General features: G+C 41.2%; 1 protein-coding gene and 2 long non-coding RNA genes across 5 annotated transcripts in view; 2 read left to right on the forward strand and 1 right to left on the reverse strand.

The window, feature by feature from the left end:
• Positions 1-12,502, forward strand: LOC129737182 (uncharacterized). Its single transcript, XR_008734748.1, has 3 exons — positions 1-1,246; positions 1,658-2,567; positions 10,932-12,502. It is a non-coding gene; the product is annotated as an uncharacterized LOC129737182 (long non-coding RNA).
• The window catches only part of ST6GALNAC5 (ST6 N-acetylgalactosaminide alpha-2,6-sialyltransferase 5), a 74,228-nt gene continuing 57,242 nt past the window's right edge, over positions 2,598-19,583 (reverse strand). Inside the window, exons 2-4 of one of the 3 annotated variants that reach the window (XM_005437402.3) lie at positions 18,036-18,445; positions 12,513-12,620; positions 2,599-5,129 (exon numbers count right to left, since the gene is read on the reverse strand). In XM_005437402.3, the coding sequence (XP_005437459.2) occupies positions 4,898-5,129; positions 12,513-12,620; positions 18,036-18,445 (750 nt within the window). In that variant the 3' untranslated portion in view covers positions 2,599-4,897. Of the gene's footprint in view, positions 5,130-12,512; positions 12,621-18,035; positions 18,446-19,583 lie in introns of all 3 variants that reach the window. The other 2 variants (XM_055724759.1, XM_055724760.1) reach the window with 2 other exon arrangements.
• LOC114015384 (uncharacterized) lies at positions 12,614-17,653 on the forward strand. Its single transcript, XR_008734749.1, has 2 exons — positions 12,614-16,916; positions 17,128-17,653. It is a non-coding gene; the product is annotated as an uncharacterized LOC114015384 (long non-coding RNA).

Below are 19,583 nucleotides of genomic sequence, written 5' to 3' on the forward strand. Positions count from 1 at the left end.
GTTTTTTTTTTCCCCCGGGAAGTTGGTGTCCATTATTGATTAGAGGAAAACAAATGTAATCTGTTTCTAAATCTGTAATGAGTGTCTGCAAATTGATCCCATTTCCATCTCACTTCAGCAGTCTGATTTCTGTTCTCTGCTACCACATCCACAAAACCTACTGAAGTGAATGGATCTCGTGGTCTCGTGTGCCTTCCGATGGGTATAATGGTGTGCTAAAGCAGCGCTGACTTTCACATAGTACTAAATCAGTGATTTGTGAAGGAACAAAGACCAGTTTCAGCTGTGAATTTACCATGGGCGGAGAGGATCTGCAAAGTGGCCCGGGCAGGGAGGCGCTGCACTGTATTCCTGTAAGGGAGATTTGCAAGAGTAACTGTCCCACTGAGGCAGACAAGCGACGTCTGCAGCCCTGGCAATCCTGACACCAACAGCACGGCATTCATGTTATTCTTAATCTTGAGAGCTGCTTCTTTCTCTTCTCTGATGGGTGCTTAGAGGGAAGGAAGAAAAAGTTTCTGAAGACTTTCAAAAATTGAGCTAATTCCCCCTTCAGTATAGATGGGGAAATGAGATGCTGCCAGTTGCTGGTAAATGGCTAACTTGATCCAGTACTTTGTTGTGTTGTGAACTGAAAGGCTTCTACAAGTTCAGGATTATTTGGACTTGATAAAAACAGATGAGGTGGAAGGCAGTTCACAAAGTGGGAATGCATATTTCATGGAGCCTGTGGCATTTGGAGAGAAGGCACCTTTGTATATGGTACAATCTGGGGACAGAGATTGGGGACAGCAGAAAACTTGATTGAAAACAAATGGATGATATGCCACAAAAACATACATATTTTTTTATTCGCCTTTCACCACTTAAAAAATGCAAAAACTGTTAATGCTTATTATTGTACAGAAGTGTTGGAGGGATGGTTGAGTAGAGTTCTTGTGGCACACGATTGATTTCTAGAATACTGAAAAGAAACTTCTGCAGGACAGCCATTGCTGTTGAGCCACAACTTTCTACTTGTCGGCTCCAGCCTGACTTTGGTCCTCATATTCCAGGGGAATACAGCTAGACAGCACAAACCACGTTGTATTCCTTACTCTTTAGATTCCCCTCACCCCATGCCCCAGTGTTTTTCTCTCGCTATTTTTGGATTACTGTTGTCCTTGTCTCCTTAGAGCTCTTCTGGGTAACAATCACTTGGTTTCCTATGAAGTTCGGCTGAGAAATACTGCAGGACAAGACCCAGGTAAGCACGTCCTGCAGAATTTTACCAGTTTACACTCCCGTTCATGTGTATGTACATGCAATAGATGAAACTGCCATGGTGTGTCCTACTGGCTAGAGCCAGAGGTGGCTGTCAGCAGACCTGAATCTCACTAAAATCTAGTTCTAAGGCTGTACCTTGGTCTTAATAAGTTTCTTCACCTCCCCTTTCCTTAGCTTCCTTACCCAGGAAGAAACAGTATTAACTTGTCTTTCTGAGGTGCTTGAACGTTTTGGATGCGAATTTTTCTCAAAGTGCAGCGTGGTTTTGCCTTGTATCATGACGCTGCTCACTGACAATCTTGCAGCCATTGTGCCAAAATAACAGAAAGCAGCAGTTCTGTTTTTCTGTTTTTAGTTGCAGAGGTATTTTCTTTATCATTCTCAATTCCAGTTGCACCTATCATGGCAAAAGAGCTATGGTTCTTCAAGATGAAAAATAGCTGCTCTGATGAAGCCAAGCATAAAAGCATAAGGTATGCAAGGAGTTAGAACTAAACATAGATCTTAAAATTGCTGATGTCTGTAAACACTGTTCTGCAACAGTTTTTAATGTGTGGAGTGATGCGTGCTGAAGATCATGAATTGATCAAATTATGGCAAAGAGTGCAAGATGACAGCACAAACCAGAGAATGGCAGGAGTGCCTAGTTTGTACTAGTTATCTCTGGTCTGACAGCGCTTTCTATCATAAATCTGTTTGTTTTATAACTAGGCCATAAAACCTTACTTCAGGCTGAAATGTAGCACGATATGCTGTAGTTCAAAAATTGTGCTTTTATAGAAGAACACATCAGTAATTTGTAAATTAAAATTGCAGCACTCTGAAATTATTTCTTTTGCACTCTTACAACTTGTGCTTTTTGGACTGGATTTATGTTCCATATAAATCCGTGTGATCGATCCTATTTAAAACTTGTTCTCCCCTTGGTTTCATCAAATTCCTTTTGCAGTGAGTTTTATATGTACAAGTGTGACTTTTTGCGATACTCCCTCCTACCTTTTGCAATTAGATGGGGGAACTTGCTGAAACTTCACAGGAGGTTAATGAGACTCAAGTGAGTTTGGGGTGTGTTTTGTTTAAAAAACTGGATGTGTGTAAGGGTCAGAACACCACAATAGTTGTTACTAACAGAAACTGAAGAAGAAATATTTTCAGTCCTTAGCAACTCTGTTGGAAGCTAGGAGATTCAGCGTCAGCTTACCCCGTGGTTCTTCTTCACATTCTTAACGCTTCATCTGATCTACTTGGTATCGACCAGTCTTGCAGACTGGAAACGAGCACGGGGAGCACAACAGAGTCTGGTGAGTCCCATGTTTCTGCTGAATACTAAAATAGATCAGTGTAAGCTATTTTTAAATGATCTGGTTTTAATAATAACTAAATTTATTTTTTATATTTAGTTATATATAACTAAATCTATATTTTAGTTATGTTTAATAATAACATAACTAAATATTTAGCATTCACATCCTGCAGCCCTTGATTAATGGAAAAACTTAAGAGCTGTATTTTAGAATGACAAGATCTTTTTATTATTATATCACTAATAAAATAACAAAAGCATGGTGGCATCAGAGGACCTACTGTGATCTGTACCATCTCTTGCAGTCACATTAGAAAAGATCTGTAAGTCAATTTGACAGAGTTCATCAATTTGAGCAATATCTGCTGGATACACGCCCCAGTACACATGCTGAAAAGGATGTTCAAATTCCCATTAGCTCAAAATCCATTCTGTTTTTTGTAGAATGTTGTGAAATCAAGTGAAAGAAAAAAAGCACAATCAGTGAAAGGGGGGAGTGGAACACCAGCTGACAAGAGACAGGTTATAAGGAACTGGCACTAGTGGAGTTTTGCCTTCAGTTTGTGTTCTGAGTGGTGTGTGCCAGGAAGAACACCAAAAGAAAGCTTTTAAGGCAAAAATAAGTTATAGTTTCTTGCTCTTTGATAGTGGGGAGGGCTGCAGCAAGTAGAGTGGCTCTTGGAAGCCTGCTCTTCAGGTCCAGGCAGTGTTACAGGGGTAACACTGTTTTGCCCCCGATAGGGCAGTTCCCTTTGTCCCCAGAGAATCGGGGTATCTGTAGGGCAGCTGCAGCTATTGCTGTCCACCTTTGGAAAGAGGAAGGCCGTAGGTTGTGAGTTGGTTTAAATTATAGTGACGTTGGTCCCAGTTCTACGTATTGTGTTTGAGGTTCAGCTTCTTGGATTTAGACATCTTTAAGGTAGTATCTTTGTTCTAGCTTTAGTATTTGTCTAATGAGAGACACCTTTTGTCCCGAGGTATAATGTTTCATGCAATAGTTACTGCTATCGATACTTCAAAGAAATTAAGATACTCAATATTTGTGAGGCAAAAGAAAAAATACTGCTGAAACGGAAATCTCCTTTATTCACAAGCCAAACGTAACCTAGTCATTCACACTGTGAGGTTCCATATACAGCACTAGCATTGTCCATCCCTTGGCTTGCAGGGACTCACCATGCACATGTAGTTCATGAGAAAGCTACCAAACTTTGCTCTTTTCAAGGGGACAATTTTGTACTCGGGGGACTCTTCCCAGGTCCCAGCTGGTGCAACCCAGGATCTCTGAGATCAGTGATGATCTTGGGACAGTGGAAGGCAGAGATTTTTGCAGGTGCAGTGTTGTAATCTTTTTGGCTAGTATGGCTGGTATGGTAGTACCTGGTAGTTTTAACTTCATTTCAGAAATCTGGTCGTGTTTCAAGCAGTTGTTGCCTGGTTTGTAGTCTGTTGCCTCAGCAGGGTCGCTCCCTCAGCCTCCTGCAAGACTACAAGAGGCAAAACAGAAGAAAACCCCTCCAGCCTTAGCCTCTCCACTGAAAAGCATGCTGGTATAGCCAGTGGTTTTTTTAGGTAGACTTTGCCCTCCCTCCTCCCACCCGTAATTAAAAACCAGCAGCTTGATAGCACAGCAGCAAATGCACATTAATATCAAACAGAATTTTCACTACCGTTTTCATATTAACATCAGATGTCAGAATGTAAAGTTAGCTAGATCTGCACATGGGACCATTCTTGCTGTTAAAGGCTTTAGGCTGGAACGGAGCCCAAAATTTTTAAAAGAAATGCAACATTTCCAGATCAAATATTAATTACATGCTATATAGAATTCTATTTTTCAAACAAATTTTATAAATAAAAAGCTAGGCCTTTCAAACCATCAGCGATACTAATTTTGAATTTGAAAGATTATGAAAGATAAACAACCACATAACTGTGAATTAGAAAAATGCTGGCCTAGGTTGCATAAAGACCTCCATTAAATAAATACTGTTAAGTTTTCACTATGAAAATTCAGTGGCATTATACTTTAAAAATCCATGATGAGTTAACCATCCGCTAATGAGACTCAAGTTGTTTTTCACGAATCACATACACATAGAGGAAGTCAGATGGCCAAAGGCGGCTATATACTGGATTAATGCACAGTTCGGCAGGAAGTACCCGCGATACGCATTGCTCCTCCATCGTAACTTCCTGACTGTTGCAGTTACCAGCTGCAAGTGCTGTTAACCCTTTCCTCTGGGCTGCTTTGCTGTCCCAGAAGATCCGACACCCCGAAGGCTGATACGGTGGGTGACTGTGATTGCAGTCATGTGCGTTCATCCCTCAGACCACCGGTTTAACCTCAGGGTGATTTACAGTGAGTGGTTCTGGTTTCCAGTCTGGTTGGAAAAAGTGAATGTTGAATGTCCGTGCCCAGTTCTCAAACACTCGTTTCTCTGTGATGAAACGATGATGACTGCCCTTTCGTCCCCGCTCGTGTGAAATGTACATTGTGCATTCATCAGGTCCCAAAGGTTCGTAATAATGATAAGGTACTGAAAGATGATTAGGATCCCTGTGAAAGAGAGAAAATAGATGGAAGCCCAAGATGTTCTTTTTTACTGATTGAAGAGATGCTATCTTTAATAAACGGATGGCCTCAAATGTGCTTTTCATGCCAGTTAAACCGAATTTCTAGGTAGCTGTATTTTTCTTGCATATTTAATACAACAGAAGGGGGCAAAGGTGGTTTTTTTGCTTTTTCTATTGCTTTCCTTTAATCCCCTCCTCCCAGTTAAATAAAGGACAGCAGCAGCTCAAAAACAAGGGAGAGTGCTGCAGGGCTGTGTTACTACTATGAAATTCAAAGCAGACTGCTTAAAAGAGATTTATATCTAGACTGTGATTTGTAAAAAGCCTCGCAGAGGTATTTACTGAACTGGGGGAAGATGGAGGGAAGGTGGCTGGTTATCTGTGTCACATCAGCTCAGTTGAATATTCCCAGCATGGTGCACAAGGTTCTGATTGTACAACTTCAATGAGAGTATTTGCATGGCAGGTCAGTGATGGTCTGCTGTTGCAGGGTTTATAATCAAACATCTGACGCACAGATAAGTTCTTTTTGATTTTACAATGGCAACTTTCATGTATCTAAGCTAAAAATTAAAACCGGTCACTCACAGTATCCTTCTGACCTTGTGAGCCTGTCAGCATTAACCAGCAGGAGACGAGTACTCGTGAGGTGACACACAGGATATGCCAAAGACCAATTAGATATTCAGGATAAAGTTCATTTTAGCAGTTTTAACCTTAATGTTTTGATGTTACTTTCTGTAAAAGGCACGCTTGTATTGTAATAAGCCAGAGTGACTGACTAATTTTCCTTTTGTTTTGTTCTCTACGTTAAACTTTACCCATTACGTTTTCACATTGGGCACAGGCATTTTGGGCTGACAACCTTCTCTTTGAATTTATCCCAGAGAGTGGGCCATCCCAGACAGAATAACCCAACTGTACCAAGCTCCCCAGTTGCTACCAACAAATTATTTTGTAATGGCAGAAAAGTTAATCCAAATATTACCATTTAGTGAAGCCTTGGAACTGCTCTGTGTTAAAGCCTGAGCTGAACAGGACCGTAGTATGCAGCAAGAAATCTTATGCAGATTCAGGGCTGTCAGCTCTAATATAGCCTTGATTATTTTCATTTTGAAGAGCTAATATTTAAGCTCACTTTCAATTGAATGCGTCCACAATCTGTCAGTATTCTGATCTGGTCATTATTTTTACTGTGTAATTCTGTCACCTACGCAGTTCTCTTAATTTTTCTTATTTTACCGTTTTCCATATTGTATATGCAGTGGTAATGTATGATATTGCTGCTGCTTTCCATTTGTACCTTAGATTAACGTTTTAATTCAGTCAGTCTAGCTTCCTGGTAACACAACACGGTGATCAATCTTACACGGCCAGAACAACAATAAAATTACATTTCTAGAATATGATGGATTCTAAATTTGCTGTATATATTCTCGCTGGAATACCTAAGAGTGAAAAGAAATCCTTCAGTATCTTACCTACAGAAAACATATTTGTAAGGTAAGAAATACCCTTCATATAGAAACTTGTTTTTTTTAAAGTTGCAACTATTAGATCTCAATTTTCAGCTAATTTTTCACATAATTTTGTTATACATTGGACCTTTTATTATAATCTCTTCAATGAAGCAGTTGCATGGTTACTGTAAATCTAATAGGATACATTTCAATGTGATTTATTCTTTCTTAAGAACTACTGAACAAATAGGCCTTTGCCTCTCATTTAAACTGCTCTTCCCTTCTGCACTGAAGCCAGATGTTACTCTTGCGTTCTCGAGGTAAACCTCTGTTACTCAGTGTAAATTTACTGCTTTAAAGTTAGGATTAATAAAGTTGAAATTGTATCTCCCAACAGACTTTGAACAAATGCAGTCACAGGAAAGACGCTAACTGCCCAGTACCGCAGCCCGGTACCTCCTGGTGGATTTGGTTGGGATCCTCCCTCCGCTGCCCCACCCCAGCCCTTTCTGAAGGCCTGCGTTGGGTTTGCAGAACATGAACTGGGAGAGCAAAAAGCAGGTTGGTCACTGTATGTCTGTTCCCTGTTCCTCTGCTGTGCCCTGAAATTAGCAGTGGGTGATGGTGGTAAGCGGAATCGGATTTCTCATGGAGGTTCTGTAGGAATGCTGGTTGGTTGGTTGGTTGTTTTCCTCCACACAAAACCCAAAGTATACAGGTACAAGGGGGTAGGTGGATCAGATGGAGAGAGGTTCCAACCTAAACGATTCTATGATTCTACAGTGGTCCTCCTTCTTCACTCTGGTAACTTGGTATTTACCTAGGGTTACATCTTCTGTTGCCTCTTTGAAGCAACATTTTGAGGCCGGTTCCTCCCAGAAAGTGCTTTATCTCTTAGGTTATCAATATTCTACTAGTGGATAGTCTAGAAATGCACTTCCCTTTTGAAGACAGAGATTCCACGTTACATCAAAAGCTCTGAAGCTAACACCAGCGTATCCTATGTGGATGCCCTTAGCTCCAGGCTGTAACGGATCACTGGTTTTGTGCAGCATCCTCTCAGAAATGCTCCAGAAACACCTGGCGCACGGGGCCTGGCGGATGATAGAGGCAGAGGAGCACGGTCTCAGCACCCTGTTGGGTTCAGGCATCGCCTGATGGGTGCTGTCAAGGCTTCTGTGTAGGTCTACCGGCTGAGCTGGTGGTGAATTCAAGGCAAAACAGCTGGTGGCTTTAGACCTCTCCAAGACTACTCTGCAGCTGACTTGAGGCTTTCAGGCTACATTCCAAATGTTCCATTTTGGATTTAGGAACTCTGCAAGGCAGTTAGATACCTAGGACTTTTTGTCTGAAGTCTTTCTCCTTTTGTGGGAGTTCTGGATTCCCCTAGATTGCATGCTAGTAAGGTTTGACTTGAACTCTGGCTTTAGTAACTACACCGTAACCCAAATTAACGGTACTGTGTTATCTTCTAACTCTGCAATTAGCTTGTGTCACCAGCAAATGAAATTCATGAGTAATTTCTATACGGAAATTGCTTGCCACCTCATTTATTAACATTAAAACAGATGCTGTTTTATCACTGGCTGATACTGGACATTAATCAGTATTTTGTCAGACTCTGCATGCATGTTAATATCACAGCTGGGGGGAACCTAGGGAAGTTCCTCTGGAAAATACACTATACTTCCTGCCTAATAGCCTGCCAGCACAGCAACCGGGTGAGCACTTCTACCCAACGTCAGTCATCTACTGTTTGCCTCTTCAGTGCACATTTTCCCACAGATGGTATCCACCCACAGCAAAAGCTGAAAATACAGCAGTGTTTGCCTCAAAAGAAACAAGGCAGAAAAACAAGGCCACCCCGTATCACGTTCTGGTCAACCTCTCCCTCTACAAATGAAGAGCCATCATAAATCAACCCACTAAAACTACGTGTACTCACACGCTTTGTAAAATAATTTATATTTTGAAGGGTGAATGAAGTGTCATTAATACATTGAGTGATGGGCAAGGTGCTGTGCCAGGACTATGAAGACTTCTGGATCATTTTTTGCCTTCTATTCCCAGGATTCCATTTCCTTGACCTCCATACTAGCCCTGTTTTCCAAACCATTTATGCATTTTGTTACTGGGTTATTAAGGTAATGAGGTGAGATTCTGGCATATGGGCCACAGCACATGACTGTCTCCGCGTTTACAATCCTGTCAGCCACCCCTTCTTCCGTCAAGCCCCTCATAAGCCCCAGGAAATGTAACTAGCAACAACTGCTCCTTTGCATTTGATTTAAAGCAATTGAGAGTGGAGAGAGGGAGGTAAGAAAACACTAGATTTAAAAGCTGTACCCAAAGGAATAAATTAAAGGATTTCAGATGCCAATTTTCAGGCAAATTATCGCAGATGGGAAATGGCCTGGCAGTCAAATGAGGATTCTTATAGGAAAATGATCTGTCTCTGTAATTGGAGCAAAACTTATTCATATTAGTTAAAATAAGGCTCGGAATTAAGCTTTAAGTTTCTGTGAGTTCCAGAAGGCCCATAAAGAGGAGAGGGGTTAAAAGAGGGCTCTTCTCACTAGCACCTTCAGTTTTCCTTTTGTGCATGTGTACCCAGAGGCAGCTGCAAGGAACCAAACTCACACTGCTGCCGATAAGCCCGTGGATGGGGATTTGAGTTACTACAAACTGCACTAAGGCTTGTCTGTGTCCTTCCCACCAACGCTGCTGAGCAGCCACAAAGGAAAGCAGCAGCACTGCAGTGCCTTCAGGACGTGTGGTGCTATCTGTGCCCCGCCATCTGGCTGCTGGTGTGGGGAGGCAAGAGGAAAATCCTCCATGTCCCAGTTTAGGAGTGAGTGTTGTGCATACAGCAGGCTGCCAAAGGGAGCGCAGAGAGGGAAACGCTTCCCATCTGGGGTGCTAGTGCTCAGCACAGGCTAGGATTGGATCCCGGGGCAAGACGGCTTGTCTTTCCTGTGACAAAAGAGAGGGAGGCACGCACACTCTCCAAAATCTTTGCAGCGTGCACGGAAGCACAAGCTTTTATCTTATTCTAAAATGTGCAAGTCAGATGTGTTTAACAGTGTAAGAGCAATATCAAAGGCATTAACCCTTACAGCGTAGATCTCTAGCAAAATAACAGGATTCAATACTAGATACAGCGTTGATGTAAAGTACTAGAAATTAATAATAATCAGGTCACCAATTCCAGTTCGGCTCTAAAAATCAATGTCCAGTGAAAGTAAATAAAAATGAATCTAAAACTCGTTGTTGCAAATAATAGAGACAAATCTTTTAGTCTGTACTCTGGGCTCCTTCATTAGACTATTTTTCCTGCACGGGTGGGAAGCAATTTGGTTAATGATCTTAAGGTAATAATTTGTAGCAGAATCAACAGTATGATATTCACAGTACCTTTGAGATGTCCTTCACATTTGCAGATGTGATACTAATTTAGTTCCATGACAGTGATCACCCACACTCATTACTTACTCCACAAATTAATACTTAAAAAATAATGGATATCTGCTGAAGTTGTACATTTGGTGATAAATCTGAATAGAAGTAAGAGTATTATTTTTTTTAATCTTGATGATTCTTTAGTTGCATAGCAACTATACCTATACTATATATATATATCTCTATATATATAGTACCTATACCATTCTTGCACACTCAAGAGGTAGGGTGGGTGGTTTTGGTGGTGGGTTTTTTTGGTGGTTTTTTGTTTGGTTTTTTTTTAATGGTAGATTTGTATTTTCTCTGACTGAAACCCAGGAAATACAGCTTAAAATCACAGAATATTTTTCTTTCTGCTATTCTGTTTTGTGGCCTTATTTCTTTGAAAGGAGACACTGTGTAACTTATTAAGAAGTGGCTGAAGAGCAAACTAAGGAAGTTAACTGCATTTAAGACAAAAGGCTTCTTTCATAGATTTTCATTGATAGCTTCTTCCAGGCATGGCAACTAGAGTTTTCCCCTTCATCATCTGGGGAATAAACCTGAAGTAAAGACACTTTATATTCTTTAGATTAAAAAATGACCTTTTCCATTTTTATGACCAGGTGAGTTTACCTTTATGTTAAGATTATTTTTTTTTTAATGCAAGCTGCAAGCATTATAACATCTATCAATGGCGGGATTGATTACAGCCTTTCTTTTGTTATAATTTAATTTCATATGGTCTCAGGGACAACTTCAGCCTCTCTTAAAACAGTTTGGTTTTCTTTTAAATTAAGTATATTAATCTAAACTAATCTGACTTTGCCTGAAAAGTCAGGATTGAGCATAGCTTTTCAGTGGATTGCTGTCTTCTGCATTTTTAGATCAGCAGTTTATTTAAGAATTACTTCCATGTACCACTGGAATGCCACCACTTCTGGAGTAAGACAGACCAGCAACGTACAGAACCTGAAGAAGTGTGTCTTGGCCAACTGAAACGACAGGGGAACTGAAATGGTGTGCTGTGGAAGGTATTTATGTTGTCTGGAATATTTGATTTGGTTTGTTATTTTCCTGGGAGAATTCATGATGAAATCTGGCAGTACATCACGGCATTTATCATCAGTGTTTTGTTATAATTTGTAGAAATTCTCACAAATTGGAATTTAGTGTTGACATTTTATACTGTAATTTGTTCAGGGAATTCTACGTGCCCAGGACAAATGCAGATTCCTGAATGATCCTTGTCAGTATTCAGGAGAAAATCAAAGCAGTCCTGTTCTTTGATAGATGAGCTAACCTGTCACTTCAGCCTTGCTTCCCTTGCCCCTGAAAGGCATCTTGAATTAGTCAGTGAACCAGACTTAAGTAAGATCACTATATTTGAAACAGAAAATTCAAGCAAATACTTCTTAGTGAACGGGATTCGTGAAAAGGTGATGAAATGTTACACGGATGCCATAGTTCCAGACTGCCAGTACCAGCTCCGTGCGTTGCTGGGTCACCTAACAGTGCCAGTGCCATCAGGACTAGGTGTGGGCACATAACCACATTTTTCTGAAAGGCCAGAGTGCTAGGCCTAGTAATGGATAGACAGGTGATACTTAAGTCAGCATAAAGATTGCTGATGTAAGACAAATATGCATGAATTTCTACAGGATCAGAACTTCGCAGTGTGTGGCTAACATGAGTTTAGTCCAGTACCAGAAGTCCTGAAAACTGTTTCCCTGTATCACTGATCCATGAGGGGAAACCTTAACCAGCACCTTGGCTCTGAGTCCCGAGTACGGCTGGAGGCACAGCACAGCCGTAAGAGGTACACGAGTTGCTGCTTTATGAAACAGCGTGAAGGGGTCACACAGCTTCCACTGACAGAATCTGTGTGCTGCTTCTACACCTTGGAGCCCACACCCATGCCCAACATGGACAATGATAGGTCTGATCATCTATTCTGTGGGTTCAGGTTCTGGGTGGGTTTTTTTTGGTGGGGATTATTTAGGAAGTTAGTTACTGGAAGATTGGGATTCATGTGACAGAGATACAACAATCTGAATTTGAGTTGTGTAGAAAGCTCATTTTAGAAACTAGTCACTGTGTGAATTCCATCCCTCTATTAACTGGGGGGAAACTTTAAAAACAAATTAAAAGTAATGTTTTCCAGCACTCCTTTTTTCAGATTAATTTCATGCCAATTATTGCATTACTTTTAGCTGATAAATATTCGGAGACTAAAAGAAACCAACAAGATGGATTAATTCTCCCACACTACAAACAAAATTTTTAAATATTTTATATAATGTAATTAAATGCTGTTTGTTGTTTTTGGAATCAGATCCTGGGACTTGTTAATTAATTGCTTTAAGAGGACTGAAGACATGTTGCAGAGAAAAAAATTCAAAAGATTCAGATATTTATCTGTAACGTTCAACCTTGTTGGCTAATAATGGTTCCAAAATAAATCCTACCTGCAGAAATCCGGTGGCACCATGCCATAAACATTTATCCTGTCACAGAGCTCTAATGCGATAGTCATTGTGAACCAGCCCGTGCTAAGCCAAGTGTTGGATATCTTCCTGAAAGCAAAAACATAATTAAGTTTCCAGGCTGACAAATAATTCTTGAGATACTTGAAGCAGTTTCTGGGCATTTTTTTCATTCTTGTGAAAGGTTATGAAAATTGGGCAACGAAGACTACTTTGCTTGTTTATCTTTTAATAATTTTGCTAGTGCCTTCTGTCAGTGAACTAATCTATGCAGGAACTGCCCTCATTGTAATTAATTTTGGGAACAACAATGCTAACGTTTAGCTGACCTTTTGGTAAGTTTACTTTAAGTGACTGAACTTCATCTCTTATATTTATATTCTCCTGCTAGTAATCTGTACACATCTATAATCACTTAATGGAGCTTACACGCTAAGTGCTCAGGAAGACGCATCGGGGTGATGAGGAGGGCTGCTTAAAATGCCGTCTCCTGCAGCATCCAGAGGAGCCTGTCTGCTGGAGCAAGATCTGGCTTCCAGTGCCTGGTCTGACCATCTTTCCTCCCACCCCGTCCATGATTTGGTTTCTAGAAGCTCACAGCCACTCGGTGTGACTGTTGGCAGGAAGCATAGTCAGCTGCAGCTAAGCCTGGCCCTTAGCCAGCCTGGGAAGCCTTCATTCTCGGTGCTACCCCTCTGCCAGCCCCGAGTCCCCTCCCTGCCTGGTGGCACCTCTGAATAGGACGGGTGGTGCTGCAAGGGAGCTCTCCAGGGCAGCTCCTTCCCTGGTCCCCTCTGCGGGCTGGGAGAAATCTTTAAAAGCGGCACAACTGATCCCAGCGTGATTTGTGTGAAATAGGAGATATCTCCATGTAACTGCTCACAGATGTAAGAGATTTACAAGCAGTACTTATGTTTTGCTGTATTACACAGGTTCTTATCTGCAAAATGGCAACAGTAACATCTCCTCTTCCTAGCATTTGCTTGTTGTTGTTTTTTCATCTGTAAGGGCTGGGTGCTGTCATGGTTACTGGTTGCCCAGCATATGCACCAGAAGTCCCAGTCCTGTCTTCAGTTCCAGCACTGTCCCAGGGGAGAACTGGCAGTCTTGGAATGGGAGAGTCAAGGAAATGCATGCCAGCGAGGTGTCATAGAGGCACGTTTAGGGGCAGCCTCACAGGACCAAGTCAGGCACCTCAGAAATGCACATGAAGTCAGGTGTTTGCTCCAGAGAAAACTCACTCACTCAAAGGCGTCCTTTCAAATACTGTTAAAGAAGGAGACAGCAGGTCTCCCTAATGGCTCCTCACTCAGCTAGAGAAGTCCCACAGGAAGAAGTTCAAGCTTGTGTCATCTGCGACCCAAAAAGGCCTCAGATTCCTGATGACAGCCTGTCACAGTGACTGGCTTTCCTTTCATCTCTTACTAAAGCGGAGACACTGCGAGAGCCAGTGCAGGCTCTCGGATGGCTTGTGCGCGGTCAGACTGTACTAATATGGAACCAGCATTAACCCCATTCCAGCACACTTGTATCCGCCTGACACCTGCAAAATTTTGTGACCCCAACCCCCCAAAAGCACGGCAGAGAATATTAGGTTCTCACCAGAGCAGTCACCAGGGAATCCCAGATCCTGACCCCAGTTCCGAGGCCGTCTTTTAGAGTTTACCCAGTGACAGCAGGATGCGCAACAGTCCTGGAAGCAGGGATGGACCTGAAACTACACCAGCCACTGCAAGCAAGTGCCAGCGATCACTAATATGTAATTCAGCAGGCAAGAGCCCACCATGCAGCTTCCCAAGGTAATGCTAAACAGGTTGGTTCCAGGTAGGTCACCTACAGGGCAGTACATGGAGATGTTCTGAGCTGTGAGACTGAGGAATGCCTTGTACCAAGGCGTCCCGTTTCCTCAGTGAATTAGACTATTGCAAAGAAAAAAAAAAAGAAAAAAAAAAGGTGGTATCAGGGCTGGCTGCTTAAAAGGCACTTCTAAATGTGATTCTAAATGTGAGGGAATTCTTTAACCAAAAATGCCTAAAGGATGCTGGGGAGCCTAGGGAATTTGTCCTGTCTTTGTGGGTCACCTGGTAATGTATGAATTCCTGAAATGTACATTTTTACTGCTCCTGCCATACAGATTTGCAGGCTAAGCTAGCATTTGGAGAATAACAGGATTTAAGCATCTCATTAGTTCCAATTATGGGGCCTTATTTATTTTCTGTTTGCACTTAAGCTTTAGGGGTGTGGGGGTGTGTGCAATTTGTCACAGTGTCATAGCTGGGTCATAAGCCCAGCAGGCCTTCAGGCACTGCAGCAATACAAAACAGTAAATAATAATTTTTGGCTCAAAATTATTAGGAAAGAGAAAGGTTGGGAAAAGCCTAAAAAATTTGCTTTCATGCCACTTTGAGAGTTTCTGAGCCTATAAATGGCTAGGTAATTCAGGAACATGTTCAGACTAAGAGTACTTTGGAGCTTGCGCAAGGCCACTGTTTTAGATGCCTAAGATGTCCTTAGAATCCAAAACCATAGCAGCAATTATATCTCGACCATGACTGAAGTGACTGGGCTTTGCACAGGTCAGGCAACCCAGCTAGGCTGTCTGCTGGACTAGTTTTCTTTTTGCTTACACTTACGCAAAAATAAGAAACACTTATTGTGTTTTCAATAAATAGGAGAATAACTGAATTTAAATAAACTAGCTTAAATATAAAACAATGAAATAAAGATTTAAAAACTTATCAAGTACCACTTTGGCCTTTTTAAATACCATGTCTGTAGGTCAGCAGTATAGAACCAGGGTTACAGTGTCTTGCCTTTTCATAAAAGATCTGAATGAGAGTCCAACAAAAAATACTGGTTTTATACCTAATCAGTTGTAATGAAAAAATATGAAGAACTGTCGTGTGCTTATTAGGGGAAATCATCAGATACTCTTTTATATGATGAACTAACACACTGTGCTGATAATTCTGTAGTGCACACTAAATTACAATTAAAGGCCTTTCTGCTCCACCAAAATCTCATTTATAATCTCTATGGAAATACTCTTCCTGCAGTTATTTCATTTATGCTTCCTTTATCTAATTACTATAATATTGGTTCTGAATCATATTTTCTTAATGTACCCTTATTCAATTATAAAGTTATTTTCAAGTAGTTACTTTATAATACCAAGTATATTGCTCTACAGCCTTTGTCATTCACCATACTATTTAACTGGCAATGTTTTCTGAAGGTTTCTCTTCATTTCAGAATCAGCTTTTTTTTTTTTTTCCAAAAGCACACTACATGTAATTACCTTTTTTCTCATCATTTTCAAGACAGAAATGTACAGTTTGATTATTCCAACCTTGCAATCAGGCTTCTCTCTCCCTACTTTGTTTTTTTGCTAATGTCAAAAGCTCGGCAGAAACCTTCCAGGGAACAGCAACATTCTGGGCTGTACAATGTTCTGCTCCTGCCCCCACAGCTATATAAATTTTCTTCCCTTACAAATTCCTTCCTACCCATGTTTCTTTTCATCTTTCCTCTGTTCTGTGCTGTCTCTTCATTTATTTTCATCTCCCATTTTAATCTTCTTAGTCCTTCAAGTATGCTGTATGTGCCCTCTAAGGGAGCGGTTCATACACAGCAGAGCCTGCAATTTCTTAGAAGCAACAGGACCTGTTCATGAGGGTGAATTTTGCTGGCATCCAAGTGCCCTTGATTCACACAGGGAGTTCAGGGTACCCATGACTAGAGTCCACCGTAAACTTGTTATAATGTCATCAAACTGTCTCAGATGCCTTATTTCAGGAGCCAAGACTGAGCCTGATGCCAGTGCAGAAAAAGGAATGCTTTCATCACACGCACAGCTCTGGGCCTCTTGCTCTGGATGGGTGAGGCAGAGCCATAAAGAGAAGCTGGCCTGAAGATGCACATCAAGTGTCGGGAGAGGAGTGGGACCCTGCCTACCCATGGCAGAACTGGCCAGGCCGAAGCAGAGGAGGGAAAGTGTTCCTCAAAACTGGGGACTGCCTGTAGTCTTACACTGAAAGGAGGTGGCAGTGGGTACTCCTTGCGTGCAGGGTCTGACCCTTAGGGCTGACGGTGGCCCATGTTACAGGGCAGCTACAGCTCTGTTAACTTTCATGCCTTTGTAAATACTGGGCATACTGATAATCCTTTGCACTTTTCTTGAAGGTTGCACTTTTCTTGAAGGATTCAAATGCACAATTCACCTTCTCACTTTGCTCTGGGTAAAAAAACGTGGAAAAGACCGTAACACATCCAAAGCGGCAGGGTATCTCCCCTTGTTATCCTTCCTTTTCTTCCTGGCAGGGGCAGAGCCTCTGGCAAAGACTCACAAGCACTGACTTGAGGGTGAAAAGAAAAGGACCTTTAATGGTAAGAAACTGACCATGTTACTGTGTGCTCTTGTGTTAGAGTCAGTCAAGAACTTAGATGTGTAGTTTGATCCGCTATAACTGAACAGGGCTCTGCAAGCAAACCATGCGGGGTATGACAAAAGCAGCAAATGCCAAGCAAAGAAACAGTCACTGTCAGCTAAGGGGATGCAGTGGTTTCCTCTAACACTGGTTCTGCTTTTGTTGTGCAGCCCAGAAAACAAAGTCCATGCTCTTGAGTACTCCATATCCACAAGAAGATCGAGCCCAGTTCCAGGACTTGGTGTGTATGTTATAGTGTTTGTGAAGCCAGAAAATCTCACCATGAGTTACTGTACAATAAACCTACTTCTTCATTTATACCTAAGTGGGGACCCTGTTCCATTCTTACAGCAGCATATTTAATAAGTAATAAAATAGGAGTTTGTTAAAAAGAAACTTATTTCTTGCTAGGAAGTCTTTGGTTTAAATGCCCATTTTCAGACATTATACGTGAAAATGGGCAAGTCCTGCAGTAGGTCACTTACTAAAAATTTGATTTGAAGATCAGCCTACAAGTCATAACCACTCTCATAAAGATGTAACTATCATAATAACTTTCCTTTTCCCAGTTGGAAGTACAAGATGAACTGTTCTGAAGCACCTAATGTATAACTAATGTTTATTTGTTTTACAAGTAGCTTTACAGCTGCAATGTTCCAAGAATGCTTAAATTCAATAAACAGCTATTATAATTCACTGAATGGTGGCATTTCCTCTATAAGAAAACATAACCTATCCATTCTGATTTTTCAGAATCAGTAAAAAAACCTGCCAGGTATATTACCCCACAGTGAGATTTAAAGTGCTTCTGCCTCCTTGGCTATATAAACAGTACATCCAGATTGTAGGATTCTAACTTGATGAGGCAATACTCTGTAGGAATTATTTTGATGCATGTTTTTTTACTTATGTTACAAGGGGTGTTACTTGGCATGTCATACCATATTACAAGTCATGAGGCAGAGGATGTAATGGGTGGTGCGATGGCCCCTCTGAGCAGACCTGAAATTGGTATATATAAACTAGAGTATTTTACTACTGCATGACATCCCCCAAATGTATCCACATAAGTTCTCACCTGTCTTTCCCAGTTTCCCGTTTAAAAAGGTCATCAAATTGAAGCATCTTGTGGCGAGAAATCATATATGCTTTTAACTGAGGCAGTATCTGATTCATCAGCTGCAGGTTATTATATACCAAGCCTTTACCATCTCTCCTCATGTAGCTGCTAGGACCCCAGAAGATAAACACAGCACCGTGACTCATATTTAAGAGTTCGTTGCGATTTCGCAAAATCCTCTGAATACTGGAGTGTGCAATGACTCGAAGGCTCGTTTTGTTTCCGACATCTTTTCCATAACCTCGAGTAGGTGCATCATTCATTCGTATTACGCATTCTGTCTCATCGATTCTGTCACCTTGTTTACTTCCCAGAAGGTGTCCAGAGCTGGTTACCAATGCACAACTCTTGCAGTGCATTTTTAAAGGCTGCAAAGACATATATACTTCAAAATTAGCTGTAGACATCTTCCCATTCACTACATGATAATTATATTTTACATATATGTGGCATATTTTACAGCAAAAATATCAGAGGACTTTACATAAATCTCTCCCAGCAGTTTTCTCAAGTAAGTGGGGACACGTTACCTGTACATTTTGTAGATGGGGGAAACGTGGTATAGATGTATAGCCCTCAAAGTTCCTCTGTGGAGTAAAGTCCACTGTGTTTAAATCCTTTCCGCTGCTGCTTCATATACAGTAATCACAACAGCTTCTATAATGTTCCCAGCTGCTTAGGATTGTACTTCTTCCACTTGCCATAAATGAGCTATAATTAGAGTATTTTTGATTCTTTCTCTTCCATTTTTTTTCCAGAAATAATCTTAAGTCTTCAGAAGCACAGGTGTGAACAGCTTTTCAACCCTGGGGTCAGGACATTTTGCTAAGGGAAGAGTGTTACACTATTTCAAAGCTGGTGCTATAACCACTGCAGTGATCGCATACCTCCTGTGTGGTTCAACCGTCTGAGCTGGTCAGTGATGTCTGGACATATTTTACATGACAGGGAGTTGGTGCACTGAACTTTTTCTAGCTTGTCAGGGTCATGTTTAAAAGTTACACAGTAAAACAGAACAGGAGGTGCCTATTCAGGGAGTGGCTGACCTAATGGAATTAAAAGAGTAAAAAAAGCGTTTATGAAAACAAAAATGTATGATAAATTGTATTCCTGAAGTATGCCACCAATACAGGTATCAGTAAGAGGATATGTAGATGTGTCTGCTGCTCAGCATGAGAACGAAAGAGGGTTAACAGTGTCCCCAAAGCGCTACTTTATAACAAGACTACAATAAACTCGAGGTAAAGACTGTTTGAAGGTGTGCCTTGGTGGCCCTCCAGGAAACAGTATCTTGCAGCATTTAAGCCCAGTAACACCAGATTACAGAACATACTTTGTATCTTAATTGTTTCTTTGCAATAAAAAGGCTGACAAACGGAACTGTGGTGGCTCACCCGTCTGAAGTTCTTTGGAAGGCCATTTTGATTCATCATCATTTTGATCTATTGATCATCTCTCCCCTAAGGACGTCCATCAGAATTTTATTCTCATTGTTAACCATAAAGA

This window comes from Falco cherrug, chromosome 12 (genome assembly GCF_023634085.1).
Source record: "Falco cherrug isolate bFalChe1 chromosome 12, bFalChe1.pri, whole genome shotgun sequence".
Taxonomy (NCBI): domain Eukaryota; kingdom Metazoa; phylum Chordata; class Aves; order Falconiformes; family Falconidae; genus Falco; species Falco cherrug.